The 17,582-nt window shown below is 55.0% G+C and overlaps 1 protein-coding gene across 4 annotated transcripts; it reads right to left on the bottom strand.

The window, feature by feature from the left end:
* Positions 1-1,517: 1,517 nt before the first annotated feature.
* Positions 1,518-17,543, bottom strand: CD8B (CD8 subunit beta). 4 transcript variants are annotated; one of them, XM_070069686.2, is made up of 7 exons: positions 16,960-17,530; positions 12,618-12,965; positions 10,214-10,376; positions 7,964-8,053; positions 4,943-5,032; positions 3,262-3,298; positions 1,518-1,929 (listed from the first exon to the last, which is right to left on the bottom strand). In XM_070069686.2, exons 1-7 carry the CDS (start codon positions 17,159-17,161, stop codon positions 1,885-1,887), a joined length of 975 nt encoding a protein of 324 aa, XP_069925787.2. In that variant the 5' UTR covers positions 17,162-17,530; the 3' UTR covers positions 1,518-1,884. The 4 variants fall into 4 exon arrangements, with proteins under 4 accessions (XP_069925787.2, XP_089182266.1, XP_008252370.2 ...); XM_089326140.1 differs by having other exon boundaries at positions 16,877-17,014; XM_008254148.5 differs by lacking the exon at positions 10,214-10,376 and having other exon boundaries at positions 16,960-17,179.
* Positions 17,544-17,582: the final 39 nt, after the last annotated feature.

Genomic DNA, 17,582 nt, shown 5'->3' with positions numbered 1-17,582 from the left:
TCTGCCCGCAACCTAGCCTCATGCAAACTTGTAAACAAGACGGCAGCAGGGACACCAGGCAAGTGTCAGGGCCTGAGACAGAGGCCTTGAGGCCTGTTCTTGCTTCCGCTGTGGACGGGTGTGAGCGGCTGTGAGGCCCTTGGTCTCTTTCCACTTGCACAGAATGGCCAGGCTGGGAGCTGCCTTAACAAAGAACCTCGGAGGGGGCTGCTCCAGCCCATTGGGTCTCTGTCACTCCCACCCTCAGCCCTGGAAGGCAGCTTGTTCCTGGTCTGCCGGGCTGAGGTCAGCGCTTTTGCTCAAGCCATCTATGGCCTATCTAGATCCTACCCAACACAGCCAGAGGCCAAGAGCTGGCCACACTGCCCCCTCCCTGCCAGACTCTTTCCCCTCTCATCATCTGTAACATTGTTCCATTCTGGCTGCAACCTGGTTTGCGAGGGCCCTTCTTTGAACTTGATTCTCCTTTGCCCTGGACATGGTGCTCCTGGGGAACACAGCCTCAGGGTGCATCAGGCCACTCATGCCCAGGCTGAGGGCACACAGTCCTCGTGGCCGCCCCCTACTCCGGCTCTGCAACTGTTCTCCCTGCAGCCGTCTTCCCTGACCGCCACGGCGGAGAGGTGACGAGAAAACAAATGGACAGAGGCCCCGATGACTCTGACCTCCTCTGGCACAAGGCCGCTTTGGGGCGCTAGTGCAGGTGCTGGGGAGCTGGCTAGCAGGACTGGGCCCGTGGCACCTGCCGCCTGGCTCTGCCTGCCCTGGGAGCTCCATGGCCGCCCCGCTTTCTCCATTCCCACAACCAGGGCTGCCAGTGAGGACCGCAGATTGCCAAATGAGGACGGACACATCTCAACCTTGCTCTGTCTGTCCGCTGAGCACCGGCATCTTGGCTGTGCTTGGGTTTCCCTGATGTCACAGAGGCTGGGTGCAGTTTGACCCCTGGGCTTTTTATAGCCAAGAACACCTCCCTTAAAGAGATCAGAAAATGCGAGGAGAAACTGACACACCACCAGGGAGTAGAAGTGAAAGTGAGAACCTTCCTAAGGGGAGGGGGAGTGAACTGCTGCCCTCAGTCCCACAAGGTCCTGGCTCCAAGGAGAGGCCTCAGGGCCGGGCAGCCGGGAGGTGGGCAGCCTCTCTCAGGCCGCCTTTCTGCGAGCATGGCCAGCCACAGCCTGGCCCATCAGAGACTGAGCAGCCACTGCCATGCCTCCCCCAGGCCAGGCTACATGCAAAGATGGTGGCTGGGCAGTGACCAGCAAAGGTGCGAGCCCAGCCCAGGGATGGGACAGGAGGCAGAAGTGGTGTCACGGGTGGCATGTGGGACCCAGGTCTCCGGCAGCCTCTGGCAAGTGCCTTCTCCCTCAGATTCTCCAAGGCCGGCTGAAAATGCGTATACATGCATGAGAACTGGCGACAGTGAGCAGCAGGTGGTTGCAGCGGGTCCCCTCTGTCCCCACGGCGCAATGCGTCCCTTCTCGCTCATGTTTCCCGATCTTGCTCATTACTGCTTTATTTTTTTTAAAGATTTACTTCTTTATTTGAAATGCAGAATTACAGAGAGGCAGAGAGAGAGAGAGAGAGAGAGAGACACAGATATCTTCCATCCATTGGTTCACTCCCCAAATGGCTACAGGCCACAATGGCCAGAGCTGAACTGATCCGAAGCCAGGAGCCAGGAGCTTCTTCTGGGTCTCCCACGTGGGTGCAGGGGCCCAAGGACTTGGGCCATCTTCTGCTGCTTGCCCAGGCCATAGCAGAGAGCCAGATAGGAAGTGGAGCAGCTGGGATTCAAACCAGCACCCATATGGGATGCTGGAACTGCAGATGGTGGCTTTACCCACTACGTCACAGCACCAGCCACTGGTCAGTGTCTTTCTACAGCAGGACAGGAGAGAGGGACTCATTGCTCATCTGTAAAACCTGAAAACAACAGCGTGTCAGGAAACCACTTATTTCCAGTCAGATGATTCTAGATTTCCCGTAACAGAGAGGCACAGCCCATGAGGGCGAGGGGTCTCCCCAAGTAGCCTGCAGCCAACAGCCTTGTGCTAGTATGTTTTTAGGGTCCATCTTTCTCTGTAAAAAAAAATTTAAAAAGCTTTAAAAAAAAAAGGGTAGCCCAAATAACTCTAGCTTTGAATAGTGTTACTTCCTGCAGTACCGGCTAAGAAGAGCCACCCACAAATGCACACCCTGGGGCCAGCAGGAACTGGCTGCTGGTGGACACGGTGACAGGCTGGTGGCACCTCGCTCCCGAGGCACCCCGAATCCCCAGCGGCTCCTTGCGAGGCCTGCGGGGCTGCCTCATCTACAGCTGGATCATGAGAGCCACACCTGAGGTGGTTTTCAAACTTTTTTTCTTTAGCCACAAACCCTTTTGTTCAAATGACATCTTACATGTAGGTGTGAACCCAGACAAAAGGTAGGAGCATTGCTAACACAGAGAGTACGAGGTGGGCTCAGGGCCTGCGCCGACCCCCTTCCCCGGCTCCACTGCGTCCCAGGTGGGCTTACAGTGGAGCTGTGGTGCTCAGGGCCCTGGGACCCTCTTCCAGCCGAAGCTGTGTCCGTCTGCCCCCAAGCATTTCTATACGGAATACATGGCTGTTCTCAGGAGCCAATGGAATGCAGGAAGGGGCAGAGGTGACAATGTCTCTTCTTTGAGAGAGAAAAACTGAATCCAAAAACTCGGCCTGTGGCCCGGGGCCAGGAGTAGCCGTAGCCTCCGCTCATTACCGGCCTTGCACGGCCTCGGTCTGGGCCCCCACGGCTCACGGGGCCTCCTGAGAGCTTTCCAGCCTCCGTGCTGTGAGGCTCAGCCTGTGGGAACCCATGGGTGGAGGGTGGCAGCTGGGACACAGGCAGCTCTCCCGGGAAAGGAATGAACTGCTGGTGGGGAAGGCTGGCCTTGGGGTGGATGCACCTGCCTCGCCACTGATCTGCAAGGTGGAGGAAGGCCCCTCCTGTCTCACGAGCTCGGGGCAGGGGGGGGGGGCCCTGCGGCACTCCATGCCTGTGAAGGGGGATTGCTGTCCTCAGGAGAGCTCCGAGCCGAAGGCCGTGCGTGTGGAATGCACCTAAATGACCGGTTGGTCTGTCTGTGGAGGTTGTATCTTCCAGAGCCCTGTCTCTGATTGTTTTGAAGGTGAAATCTGTCGGGGGCCCCTGGCTGTGGCAGGGCGGGAGGCTGTGAGCAGAGCTCCCCAGGGAAGCCTCACACTGGTCTGAGCCACACCCCCTTCCCGCACTTACTGTTTCATGAAGTGTAGCCGCGCTCTCCTCTGCAGGCCTGGAGGAGGAAAGCAAGGGTAGGCAGTCAGCGTGGGCCGTGGGCCACCGGCGGCAGGGCCCAGAGACAAGGAGGAGAAGGAGGGGGTGGGGGGGCAGCCAACACCTCAGATCTCTTTCCTGGTGCCCGGCGCTGTCCTAAACACGTCACACATTTCAACTTCCTTTACTTTCACTGGGAACCTATGAGCTGGACGGGACTTCGATCTCTATTTTATAAATGGGGAAACTGAGGCATGGAGGGAGTGAGTCTCTGAGTTACTCATCCAAAGACACCCAGCTCGTAAGCAGAGAAGCCAGAATCAAAACTAATCTGCCCCAGAGTGTGTGTCCTTCAGCTTGCTCTCTCGCCCTTCAGAGCAGGTCAGAAATGAGAGATCAAGGGGCCGGCACTGTGGGCCAGTGGGTTAAGCCAGTTGCTCCACTTCCAGTCCTGCCCGGTGGGGTCCTGGCTCCTGGCTTAGGTCTGGCTCACCCCTGGCCATTGTGGCCATTTAGGGGGTGAACTAGTGGATCGAAGATTCTCTCTCTCTCTCTCCCTCCCCCTCCCTCCCTCCTTCTCTCTCCATCATTCTGCCTTTTGAATACATAAGTAAATTCTTTTTTTCTTTTTTAAGGGAAGAATTGGCAGCCCAGCAGATGGGCGGTCTCAGCAGAGCACAGGTACTCACAGGGTGAGCAGGGCTGCCTGCTGGGACATAGGAGGGAAATACAAGCAAGTCTACTGACACATCTATCTCTTCCTTGTTGACTTTTTATCTTTGGAGTACATATTTGAACATCCAGGATACATTAAATAAATACATTAAATAAGTACGGTAGTCACAGTATTTCAACTTTTTCCTGGTGATGTCCTTGATCAGATAGGTTTGCAGAACACTGATCTTTACCGGGGTTCTCAAGGAGGGTACAGACTCCTTTGTGTGATGAGGCTAACGGCATACACAAGCAGGTGCACTACTCCGGGCACGGGGTTCACAGTTGCCGTCAGCTATTCAAAGCGGTATGTGACCTATACGAGGGGAGAGCCACTGGTCCTTGCTGCCCCTCCCATTTATAGGAGCATGAAGAGGACACCCAACTTGCTCGAGGTGGCACACAGCGAGAGAAGTGCCAGGGATGGACTTGGGGCTCTGAGCTCTCGGCCCCATCTTTGCTGTGAACCCATCCCATCCTGAGTGGCCAAGAGCAGCAGCTGTCCCAGTTTCCCTGCAGCCTCATCAACACGAGGATTGCTAGCTTCCCTACCCCTACCCCGGCCCTGCAATTGCTTCTGGGCTCTGGGCTGTGATGTCAACTGCTCACATGCGTTACCTCCCACGGGGCACACGCTACGGCTGGGCTCTCTGGCTGGGACTTTACAAAGAACAACCTGGGAGGCAGCTGAGGCTCAGGCCAGGCACACACCCAAGGTGGTGACGTCATGCAGCAGTGTTAGATGTAACTGGGTTTGTCTGACTCCAAAGGCAGAAGGGTTTCTGATTGGAGCTGTATGGCCATGAGCCAAGAGTCACCTTAGGGATCAACATAGTTTTTCTGGGACAAGTTTCCAGCAGGCTACCACCTGCTCTGCTCCCCTAGGGAATAAAGTACCCCCAGGGACATGTCCAACGGCCAACGGGGCCACCAAGTGGAGACAACTCACAGTGCTGGTGGAGGGCCACACCCAGGGATACCAGCAGAACCAGGACGCCGGCCACCAGCAGGCAGAGGATGAGGGGGCCACAGGGCAAGCCTGGAAGAGACACACACAACTCGTTCTCGACTCCAAACATTGGAGACATGGACGGAAATTCAAACAGAGAGAGTCAGCTGGAAGGCCCCCTCCCAGAGACACCGCCATCCGCATCCTGGTGACCAGTCGGCATCCTTGGGACTGGTTATAGGACCCCACCGCCTTGGATACCCAAATCCCTGGAAGCACAGTCTCTTGTATAAGCCGGCATGGCATCTGCATCACCTCCACGCACATCCTCCTGTGTGCTTCAGGCTGCAGATCCTACCTGCTATAATGTAGGTGCTGTGTCAACAGCTGTTACAGTATTTAGGGAACAGGGACACGAACAAAGTGTGTGTGTGCTCAGGACAGATGCGACGAAGCAGGCTGACGTCACCGCGCACACAGGCAACACGTCACAGCTTGCTTCAGACGTTCTCCCTCTGAAGCGGGGGGCTCAGCAGACGTGCAGGGCCCTCCTGTGTCTCTCCTTCTGAGTTTTCTCTACGCACCTCACATATCGCTGAGATCATTTTGCATATAAAATTTCATGGCTCACATCCACCTTTTAAACATGAATTAAATTCCGGAGCTATTTATGTTCAAAGCAGGTGGACAATGCTCATGCCTTATAATAGGATTTTTCTTTGTTGATTAAAAATCTTTTCATTTCCAGGGCCGGCGTCGTGGCTCAACAGGCTAATCCTCCGCCTCGCGGCGCCGGCACACCAGGTTCTAGTCCCGGTCAGGGCACCGGATTCTGTCCCGGTTGCCCCTCTTCCAGGCCAGCTCTCTGCTGTGGCCAGGGAGTGCAGTGGAGGATGGCCCAAGTGCTTGGGCCCTGCACCCCATGGGAGACCAGGAGAAGCACCTGGCTCCTGGCTCCTGCCATCGGATCAGCGCGGTGCACCGGCCGTAGCACGCCAGCCGCGGTGGCCATTGGAGGGTGAACCAACGGCAAAAAGAAGACCTTTCTGTCTCTCTCTCTCACTGTCCACTCTGCCTGTCCAAAAAAAAAAAAAAAATCTTTTCATTTCCCAAGCAATAGCTGATATGGGATCAGAGTGGACTTTGACATCCTTACTCCTTCTGGAAGGAACCACCACTGTTCATCTGTTAGCTTTCTCTTTGTATTTATACAGAATAATCTCCATGGATACGTAGAGTTTTTTTTTTTTAATACAGTGAATTATGCCATCCAAATTGCTCTGCCACTGGCTCTTTTTCCTTCGCACAATCGGGCCACATATTCTTTTCATCCAGAAGAACAGCACTGGCCAGCATGGATGTACTATGGGTCATTTCACTACCGGGGAACAGGGGTTGTTTGCTGTGTTTTACCAATAGCTACTGAGCACATTGTGGCGTGCTGCCTTGCCCAAGTGCCTTCCTGAGGCAGACACTGAAAATGGGAATTACCAAACCATAGACCATGTCCATTTATTTATTTATTTGAAAGGCACGTCCATGGATAGTTTTTTATAACATTCACTTTTCATGAAATTGCTAGAGACCCCTTGTATGCATGGATTCCAAAAACTTTTTGCACCAACATAAACTTACCTTCTCATTCTATTTTCCACAAACTTCTAGAAGTATCCTGGCACTTTATCAAACAGGCTTATGTATCCCCATCTTGCTGTTGCCTGAGACTGGGCCCTCTGCCCAGGGTTCTACTGTTGCCTGTCTGGTGCCCTCCCCTTGTGGCAGCTTCCCTCCCCCACCTGCTGGGTGCCCCTCCTCAGATGATTTCTGCACCTGGCATCCTTAAGACACAGCAACCCAAGCCCGAGGCAGCCCTGGTGGGGGGACCGCTTGTGGTTTGTTCTGGGGGTGACAGCAGATGGCACTTGCTGTTTTTCACCAGTAACCCTTAGGGGGGGTTGCGATCAGTATTTTTGGGCTGATGGGTTCAAGGAAACTGTATGTGCCAACTCTGGCTGAGGTGCCTGGTGCCTATAGCACACAGAGGGAAGTTTGTCCATTCATTAACAAATATATATTAAGTCCCTAATCTGTGTTGGTGCCTCTGTTAGGCATCAAAACTGGAAAAATTTAATGTGCTGATTCTTTAGGCTGTTTTTCTTGCATAACAGCATCATTGAAATATAACTTACATACCATAAATTCCACCAGATTAAAAATGTATAATTTGGTGGAGGGGGGACATGTGGCTTGGTGGTTAAGGCACCAGTTAACACGCCATGTGTCCTACATCAGAGTGCCTGGGTTTGAGTTTGCTGCCAGCCCTTAGGTATTTGGAGAGTGCCTCTCTCTCAAATAAAGGAACAAAAATAAAAAATGAAGTATACAATTTAATGGCTTTTAGTATATTAACATAGTTGTGCAAGTATACCCAAGTCTAATTGTAGAACACATTCATCCCTCCCTAGCCAAATAAACCCCGTGCCCATTGGGAGTCACTCCCATCTCTCTCCCCATCCCTCCAGCCTTAATCTACTTCCTGCCTCTGCAGAATGTGTGTTCTGGACATTTCAGGCCAATGGGATCATAAAACACCTAGTCTTTGGTGAGTGGCTTCTTTCACTCAGGCTCATCCGTGCGATGGCAGAACCAGCATCTAAGTCTTTATTACAGCCAAGCGATAGTCCATTGCAATGGGTGTATGTCTTGTTGTTAGCCCACTCATTAGCTGGTGGCTATCTGGGCAGTTTCTGCTCTTGGGTTATTATGAATACTGCTTCTACGAACATTCGAGTGCGAGTGTTCGGGTGGACACACCGTCCATTACATTTGGTCCTGCGAGGAGTTGCAAGCCCGTCCCCTGATCAGTGAATGACTGTCCTGCTCAGTGCCCCTTCCAACCCCAGCTCAGGCTGCAGAGCAGGCGACAGGGTCAACACTTGGCAAATGCTGGTGGAAAGAGGGAGAGAAGAAGCTGTTTGCCTGGTTTTGAGGGTGCAGGTGCAGGGGAACAAGAGAACTCACCCTTCTGGGTCACTGGGTTGGGGAACCGGCACACTCTCTTCTTGGGGGTGGACTTCTTGGTGGGCTGGGCAGTGGTGGGAAACATGTGAACTACGGAGAGAAAGGAGAATGCACCCCTCGGTCAGGTAAGGAGCAGGGGACGCAGAGGCCAGCCCAGAATGGCGCGCCTCGCATCCTCACAGCCGTGACCCACCCAGGCTCCGACAGGGCTCGAAGGCTGCGGGGCACGAGCATTTGTGATCTGCGTTCTCGTCGATATAACTAGGACCCAAGGATGGGGGTTAGCTCAGTGTTCTAGAGAGAGGGACCCTGGAAACACTGGACCTGACCAGAGCCCGGCTGCCCAGTTAGCTGCTGTGTGAGCTGGGGCAAATCATCACACTTTTCTGTGCCTCAGTGTCCCCACCGGCTGAAGTAAACATGAGCCCCCCCCCCCCCCTTCCCAGCACAGCTCTGAGGATCCAGCAAAGTGTGCAGCACACAGAGCGGCCCCTGGCTGAAGACCCCAAGTTGAAGCTGTGACCCCAAGCCCTTGGCATGACCAGCCCCTCAGCCCACCTTGCCAACCTCTCAGCAGGTGGAAGAAGATTCTAGAAAAGAGGTGGCGTCCTTTCCTCATACAAAGCACCACACTGGGTGCCTGGGTGGAGATTTGCTTTCCTTCTCAGACACCTTTTAAAAATCATAGAGTGGGGCCGGCGCTGTGGTGTAGCAGGCGAAGCCACCACCTGCAGTGCCAGCATCCCATATGGGCGCTGGTTCTCCACTTCCCGGCTGCTCCACTTCTGATCCAGCTCTCTGCTGTGGCCTGGGAAAGCAGTGGAAGATGGCCCAAGTCCCTGGGCCCCTGCACCCGCGTGGGAGACCCAGAAGAAGCTCCTGGCTCCTGGCTTCGGATTGGCACAGCTCCGACCATTGTGGCCATTTGGGGAGTGAACCATCGGATGGAAGATTCCCTCTCTGTCTTTCTCTTTCTCTCTGCTTCTGCCTCTCTCTAACTCTGCCTTTCAAATAAATAAATCAATCTTTTTTAAAAAAAATCATATAGAAGAGCGCTAGAGAAACCTTGAGTTTTAAATGTTCATTTCAAACGTGAGTCCCAGAGATGAGAAGAACTGGCCCCCGGGGGCCGAGAGGTCAGGCCCCTCTTCTGGCTCAGGGTGGGCCAACTCCTCTCATGCCACCCCTGGGTTCCACAGAGGGTGGTGGGAGGGGCCCACAGGGTGGAGGAAGACACCTGCAATTCTGAGACGTAGAGGATGGGGTGGGTGCTGGGTGTCACAGAAACCAACCTTTGTGAGTGGAGGAAACGGATCTCTTGGAAACGATTTTTCTGCAAAATTCTTGCAAGGGACAGGGACAGGTGTGAACCTGAGAGTCAAGGGGACAGGGACTGGCAGCCAGCAGAAGGGTACATTGGGGCTGGCCTCTTCCGGTTCAAATCGGATCCCTGGACCCCTGAGCTGCCTCTGGGAGGTGGAGCGAACACCACCTGCTCTGCCTGCTTTGTGCCGTTTCTGGAAAGAACCCTGAACTTGAATGGACGGGTGCTGAGCTCCCGCTGTGTGCCAGAGACAGTGCCACGCACATCAGCCTAAGTCTATTGTTGGGGTAGGCACTGTTGCTCCCCCTTTATTCCCAAAGAAGCCTGGCCTGGGAGAGCTGGGGGAATTTTCCCCAAGGGAGATGGCCAGGGATCAGCAGAGCCAGGGTCTGACCCAAACAACTTTGATTCTAGAAGCTGTGCTGTCAGTCATGCTGTACTGCCTTGGGGACAGGCGTTTTCTGATGAATACGTAAACACTTCTAGGGTGGACCAAGGCCCTGGGGCAGCACAGCCCTGAGGATAAGTACAGCAAGAAGCAAACAGCCCTGAGAGCAAGGAGCTGGTGGCAGGGGGTGGTGGATCACCCATTTTCATCCTCACAGTCCCAGAAGCCTCTCTCTTGGCCTGACTCTTACTCGAGGACACAGGGAGTCCTCGCAGTGGGGTGGGAGGTGCACCGGCTCCACTGACTCTCAGGGCCTTGGGGACTTGGGAGGGGCTTGGTCCACTGAACAGCTTCTTGCCCATAGCCAGGCCCCCTGCATTCCTCCTGACACCCCAGTTCAACCTTTCCCGTCTCTGTCTTCCTTGAAAGGGGCTGGCGTTTTGAGCCCCCAGTGTGTCTGTGGGGCCTGGAAAAAGCCCTGTCTTTTCTCTAAACACTTTCTGTGCCATCTGTGCTTCCCCCGCTTAAAATGACTGACCTGGGGCGGGCAGTTGGTGCAGTGGCCAAGACACCCAGGGGGACACCTGCATTCCAACCTGAGGGTGTTTTGGGGCTCGAGTCCTGGCTCCACTCCTGATTCCAGCTTCCTGCTGGTGCACATCTGGAGTACTCGAGTCCCTGCTGCTGCCCAAGAGGGAGACCTGGATGGAGAGCCAGGCGTAGCTTCAATTGTTGTGGGCATTTGGGGAATGAAGGAACAGTAGACTCTTTCTCTCTCTCTCTATCTCCTCCCCCCTTCAAAAAATAAAAAATAGGGGCTGGTGCTGTGGTGTAGTGGGCTAGGCCTCCGCCTGTGGCACCAGCATCTCATATGGGCGCCAGTTTGAGTCCCGGCTGCTCCACTTCCGATCCAGCTCCCTGCTAATGGCCTGGGAGGGTAGTGGAGGAAGGCCCAGTTTCTTGGACCTTCATGGGGGGCCTGGAGGAAGCTCCTGGCTCCTGTCTTTGGACTGGCTCAGCTCTGGCTGTTGCTGCCATTTGGGGAGTGAACCAGTGGATGGAAGACCTTTCTCTCTATCTCTCCCTCTCTCTGTAACTATTCCTCTGAAAATAAATAAATAAAATCAAAAGAAAAAAATAAAGAAATGAACACTTTAAATGCAGCGATCTTCTGGCCCAACAAGTGGGCTCTGGCTCCAGGAACCCCACCCCTGGAGGAGAAGGGATGGTGGTAAGTGCACAGTGTGGGAGGTGCCGAGCAGTACACAGGGTTTGGGAACGTGGACACCAGGAGTGTGTGGTGGTGCTGGTGGAGGAGGTGGTAGGATGTGGCTGAAAAAAATCAGCCATGCGTCTCTCACGACCCACTTTTCTCAGACCCTGAGCTCACAGCACTGGGCAGCTATAGGGCTTAGAGGGACAAGAACAGGAACCACACCCAAATCCCAAGCCCCCCAAAGCCCACGAGTCAATACGAGAACCACGGACTCCTTCCACGCCTTGTCAGAATCTATCCCCCGCCCGCTGCCTTCCAGGTGAAGGCCCAGGCTGGTGAAAGGCACGGCTCTGCTGGTTTTGTCTTCCTGCACCTCCCCTTGCTGAGCAGCCTGGTTTCTGGGGGTCCCTCTCAGTAGCCCCGCAAGAGCAGAGGGAGAGGTCTGTAGGCAGCTGACCCGGCCAGAGGTTAAGCTGGAGAAGAGGCTAAAGCCAGCCTGGGGCCCGTGAGACCCCTGCAGTGGGGCCGGTCGGAATGCACTCTGTACGTGTAAAACACACATCAAACTCTCAGTAGGAAAAAGCAAGGTCAGTCCGTCTAGTGATCCTCACGCTGATTACATGTTGAAATGATAATCCTATTGATAAACCGGGTGAAGAAAAATAGATGGTGCAAGCTCATTTCACTTGTTCCTTTTGTATAACACGGCTATCGGGAAATTTAAAATTGCACTTACGGCTCGCAACACGTTTCCACTGCCGTGCTGACCTGTCCCAGGACTGCGGCCTCACACAGAGGTCCCGGCAGCCTCGCGACGCAGATGAGAAAGCCAAGGCCCTCCCTGAGCTCGGGGAGTGGGTTCGAGCTGCAGGCCTCCGTGGGGAAGGGGCGTGCACCTGCTCCTCACTTCTTTGGGAAAGCACTCACGGAGCATGGCAGGGCTTCAAGAACCCCCTTTTACCCCGCCTGCACACTCAAGGGATTTCTGAAACCACTGGCAGGCCTGGGGACTCGGCCCAGTGTGGCCACAGCCTCAGGCGGCTCTGATGAGGCCTGAAGGGCAGCACTGCCTTTGGCCATCTCTGGTTCAAACCCATCTTTCTTTCTTTCTTTCTTTCTTTCTTTCTTTCTTTTTTTTTTTTTTTTTTTGACAGGCAGAGTGGACAGAGAGAGAGACAGAGAGAAAGGTCTTCCTTTTGCCGTTGGTTCACCCTCCAATGGCTGCCGCGGCTGGCACGCTGTGGCCGGCGCACCGCGCTGATCCGATGGCAGGAGCCAGGAGCCAGGTGCTTTTCCTGGTCTCCCATGGGGTGCAGGGCCCAAGCACCTGGGCCATCCTCCACTGTACTCCCTGGCCACAGCAGAGAGCTGGCCTGGAAGAGGGGCAACTGGGACAGGATCCGGCGCCCCGACCGGGACTAGAACCCGGTGTGCCGGCGCCGCTAGGCGGAGGATTAGCCCCAAACCCATCTTTCGATCTCATCTGATTCCCTTCTAAAATGGGAACCCTGTACGCCCCCTGCCATCGTAGGCAGCAGCTTCAGTGAGATAAACATGCCAACACCTGTAGGCGCCTGGCCTGGGTGAGTCTCAACACACAGCCTTTGATACAGTTGGCAGCAGTGCTAATGATCACGGCAGCAGCGTGGGGCTTGCTGGGAACAAGTGGGGTACCGGCGTACAGTAGGTGCTCAACGCTCGTTATAGGATCAGGCCTGATTCTTACCCACTGTCAGCTGAGTTCCCTTCCCGAAGGTGAGTGCGGGAGACCCGACGGTCATGCAGAAGTAGACGCCAGTGTCTGCAGGCTCCACGCTTGTGAGACTGAGAACAGACCGGGTTGTCTCTCGAGACACAGTCAGCTTCTCCTTTTCCACCCCCGTGCCAAGTGTAGTCCCTTTCTCGGGATGCCATGAGGCCAGGAACTCGAGGTCACTGTCCTTGCTTAGGACCCGGCGCTGTCGCAGCCAGAAGACAGTCGCACTAGGGCAGGTGCAGTACAGCATCACCGTTTCATTCGTCTGAACCATGATGGCCTCAGGGGTCTGCTGCAGGGTTGTGCTGCCGTGGACAGCTGGGAGGAGCCAGAGGAAGAGAGACCACATCAGCACAGTTACCGGGTCTCGGAGCCACACTGAATCAAGTGTCACAGAGAAACCATGCAAGAGCGTGCCCAATGCCAGGGTCCAGGGACTGTGTCAAATGAAGCTGCGGGCTCCTAGACTCAGAACTCATGTCCCTGTCAGCTGCCAGGAGACCAGACCCAAATGCCAAGTCCAGTTTTGTGAAATGGACCAGAGAGAGCTGCCATTTTTTGATCACAAAAATTATCTCAACCACTTCTCAAACTGGTTTAAGGATCAAAACCTATTTTTGTTTATTTTATTTGAGAGGCAGAAACACAGACAGACAGAGGGTTCCCATTTGCTAGTTCACTTCCCAACAACAGCTGCCTGCAACAGCTGGGGTGGGGCCGGCTGAAGCCGGGTGCCAGGAACTCGATCCATGTCTCTCAAGTGGGTGGCAGGACTGAACTATGCGAGCCATCCCCTTCTGCCTCAGTGTGTGCAGGAGCTGGAATCAGGAGTGGACCTAGGACTCCAACCTAGAAACTCTAATTTGAGATACAGGCATCCAGCTGGTATCCTTTTAAAAAAAAAAGATTTATTTTAATTATTTGAAAGGCAGAGTGACAGAGAAAGAGGAGACAGAGATCGTCTGTCCACTGATGGCTACCTTTGCTGGAACCAGGTCGAAGCCAGGACCCTGGAATTCTATCTTGGTCTCCCAAATGGGTGGCAGGGTTCCAAGTACTTGGACTATCTTCCACAGCTTTCCTAGGAACCTTAGCAGGCAGCTGGACCAGAAGCGGAGCAGGTGGGACTCAAACTGGTGCTCTGATAAGGGATGCCAGTGTCTCAATCAGAGACTAAACCCTAACCCTACAAGATATCTTCTTACTCCCTAGGCCCAAACCCTTGCCTCTGATATCAGAATTTTTTAGAATATTTATTTATTTGAAAGGCAGAGAGAGAGAGAGAGAGTGAAAGAGAGAGACACACACACAAACACACACAGAGATAGAGAAGACAGAGACAGAGAGATCTTCCATCTGCTGGTTCAGTCCCCAAATGGCTGCAAAAGCCAAGGCTGGGCCAGGTCAGTGCCAGGAGCCTGGAATCCCATGTATGTGTCTTATGTGGGTGGCAGGGGTCCAAGTACTGAGCCATCATCTGCTGCTTCCCAGGTGCATTAGCAGGGAGCTGGATTGGTAGCAGAGTAGCTGGGACTCGAACCAGCACTCTGATATGGGATGAGGGTGTCCCAAGCAGCAGCTTAACCTGCTACAAGCCCAGACCTTGGCTTCAGAATTTTTGTCCCCATTATGTGGATGAGGAAACTGAGGCATTAAATTACTAGTTCGGGATCTCATTTACAGATACTGAGTGGCCCAGGATTCAAATCCATGAATTTAAAGCGTGAAGCCGATGCAGGCTGCCTTTTACCTTGCCCGGGGGTCACTCTAAGTCAAGACTTCCCAAAGACTCTATGCTGCTGACTGAGACCCAGGACAAGCTCAGGGGCACAGGCAGTGCACACGGCTGGTCTGATCAACCTTGAAGAGGACTAGCCACCATTTCCGGACAGACGGCAGAAGGATCTCATTGTCCCCTGGTAGACAAAATTAACAGCCTGCCACTGCCCAGCCCGGCAGTCACTGGGTCCGTGTTCCCAGGGGTGGGGTAGTCTATTTTAATCTTTGAGGGAGAGCGCCTGGAAGGCAGGGGCTCATTCATGAAGAACTAGAGGAGGACCCACAGCTTGGCCTTGAACCCAGCCTCTGCCCAGGACCAGCTGTGGGACCTCACACAGGTCACCCAGCCTCTCTCTCCTCTCTGTGTAGGAGTAGCTTGGTGCTATTGTCCTGCACGCCTCTGAGGCTTAGAAAGATAGAAACGGTGCTGGTACTATAGCACAGCGTTGGGTTAAGCTGCTGCCTGCGATGCCAGCATCCCATATGCGCACTGGTTCAAGTCCTGGCTGCTCTAGCTATGGCCTGGGAAAGCAGTAGAAGATGGCCCAAGTGGTTGGATCCCTGCACCCACGTGGGAGACCTGGATGGAGTTCCAGGCTCCTGGCTTTGACCTAGCCCAAACCTAGCTGTTGCGGCCATTTGGGGAGTGAACTAGTGGATGGAAGATCTTTTTCTAACTCTGCCTTTCAAATAAATAAAATAAATATTTAAAAAGAAAGGGGAAAGGAAGGAAGCCCTCTCCCCCATCTCAGGGGTTGTTCCTGGCAGGAAATAAAATCTCAAAGAGAAGGAGCAACACAGGTCCCAAGGCCACGGACACTGAGCCTCCAACAAACCCAGTCTGACCTGAGAGCCTTTAAGCTTGGCTGTGGAGCAGAGAAAGACCCTGCAGATCAAGACAGGAGCAGCAAGGCAGAGGGGACACAGACCTGGCGCGTGTGTGGGTGTGCAGGAGGAGCTGGCTTCCCAAGTCAGGGCCCTGTGTCACAACCCTGCCTGTACTGGCGGCTCAGACTCCTGGCCTCATGGCTTCCTTCGTAATCACTGATGAAATGCACTTGAACGCGATTCCTCTCCCAGACCACTCTAAGCTTCTGCTTGCATGGAGAATGAAATGGCAGCAGGGCCCCCACTGACTGCTGGGCCTTCTCTTTGTCCCCAGATGCCAGTCTGACTTTTGGGGTGCAGCAGAGCTTCTTCACTGTGGGGGTCACTGACTCCTTGTGGGTGTTTAATGAGCTCGGACATGACTACATTTATTGAGCTCTGCTGGGCATGGGACAAGCATCATCTTACTTAACCCTCACCAGGCCTCGGGGTGGGGGGCACAGACCGTTTCACACCCATTCTCTGCACAAGGAAGCAAAAACTCACACAGCTGAGGGATGAAGCTTCACACCCAGGCCGTGGGGCCTCGGAACCGAGCATGGAGCCCCGTGATCCTCTGCGGGATCAAAGTAATGGGCTCACAAGCATAAGCGCTCAGCGAGTCGCAAATACACAGATGCCCGAAGAAGTCCTTCCAAGCAAAGGCCAGAGTGACTTCTCGATCGTGCCAGGCCTGCGCTGTGAGTGTGCATGTCCCCCTCTGGTGGACACGGCCTGGGGCCTCTCTGAGTCTCTCTCCTGTCTGCTCGCTCTTCCGCCTCTGGGGATGGACGCACAGCCAGGCCTTGCCACACCACACATGTGGCCTCATGTGACCCTGTCAGTAGCCCACCCACTCCACTCTTAGGAGGGACCTGCTGTTTCCAGGACTGGCCACAGCTTGAGTGGCTCTGAATGGCCCCATTTCTACTTAATGACGTCGCTGAATTCAGCGGGTCGGAGTCCGGGCCGCCAGGCCTCGGGCCTCTCTCTCCAGAATGGCTGGTTTGCAGCTTTGGGGGCTTGACAGCAAATCAACCACGGGTTAGTGGGCAGTTTGGGGGGTGAGGGGCTTCTTCCAAAGGTGGTCTGTACGGGCTTAGACAGAAGGACAGTGTAGACCCTCGCCTGGGTGCCAAGATCAACATTCTGGCCGCAAGGCTGCCTGTAGTGAGTCGCCCAGCCCAGGACACCCAACAATAGGGACTGTGGGGGAGTTGGGGTCACAGAAGCCCACCCTGCCAGCACTGAGACCTGGCAGCAGCCGTGTCCCCCGCACCACCCAGGCTTCCGGGAGGTAATGAGAATGTGTCCACTGCATGCTGGGCCGGAAGTGCCCGGCACGAGGGCCAGACTGAGTGCTGGACTTTGCCGGGGCAGATCCTCCCGGGGACCCTGGACAAAGACATTTCCTCTGCTTTCCCGACCTGACCTCTCTTGTCTTCCTTTCTCCCGCCCTCTCTTTCTGCCCCTAGACTCCTGCGGAGAGAAGGGTGCCCCTCCTCTCCATCCCCGGGCTCTCTAGGGACTGGAGGACAGAGCTCCCGGTGTTGCTTAGGGACCTCGCCTGTGGCATGCCTCACCGGGACCACAGCCGCTTCTCAATTCCGTCCGGCGCAGACCACCCGGCCCTGCCCCGCGCAGCCCGTGAGTCTTGGCGTCTTACCGGCGAGCTGCGCAGCCAGGAGGAGACAGATCCGCGGCTGCATCCTGGGTCGCCCGGACACCTGGTCCCCGCGGGGCTCCGGGGAGAGAGCAGGGTTGGGGCGGGGAGCGGACCAGCAGCGGGCACCGGGGCGGGGTGGGACGGGCCGGGGAGGGGAAGGGGCGGGAGTCTGGTGTGCGGAGCGCAAGGTCTCCGCCCCCATCCTCTCACTCGCCTTTCCCAAGAGCAGGCTTAGGACCCTCTGCTTTCCCGGAAGGAGGTGGCGCCCCTGACTGGCGCCCAGCAGGTGCAAGCGTGCGATGGTCTCCTGCCCGCGGAGAGCTCGGAACAGAGCTGTGCCCGCACGTGACAGCGAGGCTCGGAGGGGTCAGGATGTTCAAGGTCCCACAGGAGTGTGGCTGGAGCTGGACCCTGCCCTCGGGCTCTGCTCTGCTCTTCTGCTTTTTAAAGATGTATTTATATGAAAGGCAGTTACAGAGAGGAGAGACAGAGAGAGAGGTCTCCCATCTGCTGGTTCACTCTCCAAGTGGCCACAATGGCTGCGGCTGGGCCAATCCGAAGCCACGAGCCAGGAGCTTCTTCCAAGTCTCCCACGCGTGTACAGGGGCTCAAGCACTTGGGCC

This window comes from Oryctolagus cuniculus, chromosome 2, assembly GCF_051225735.1.
Source record: "Oryctolagus cuniculus isolate XC-2025 breed Fujian yellow rabbit chromosome 2, ASM5122573v1, whole genome shotgun sequence".
Classification (NCBI taxonomy): Eukaryota; Metazoa; Chordata; class Mammalia; order Lagomorpha; family Leporidae; genus Oryctolagus; species Oryctolagus cuniculus.
The sequence above is the reverse complement of the archived record's forward strand: the minus strand, read 5'-3'. Positions and strand labels throughout refer to the sequence as shown.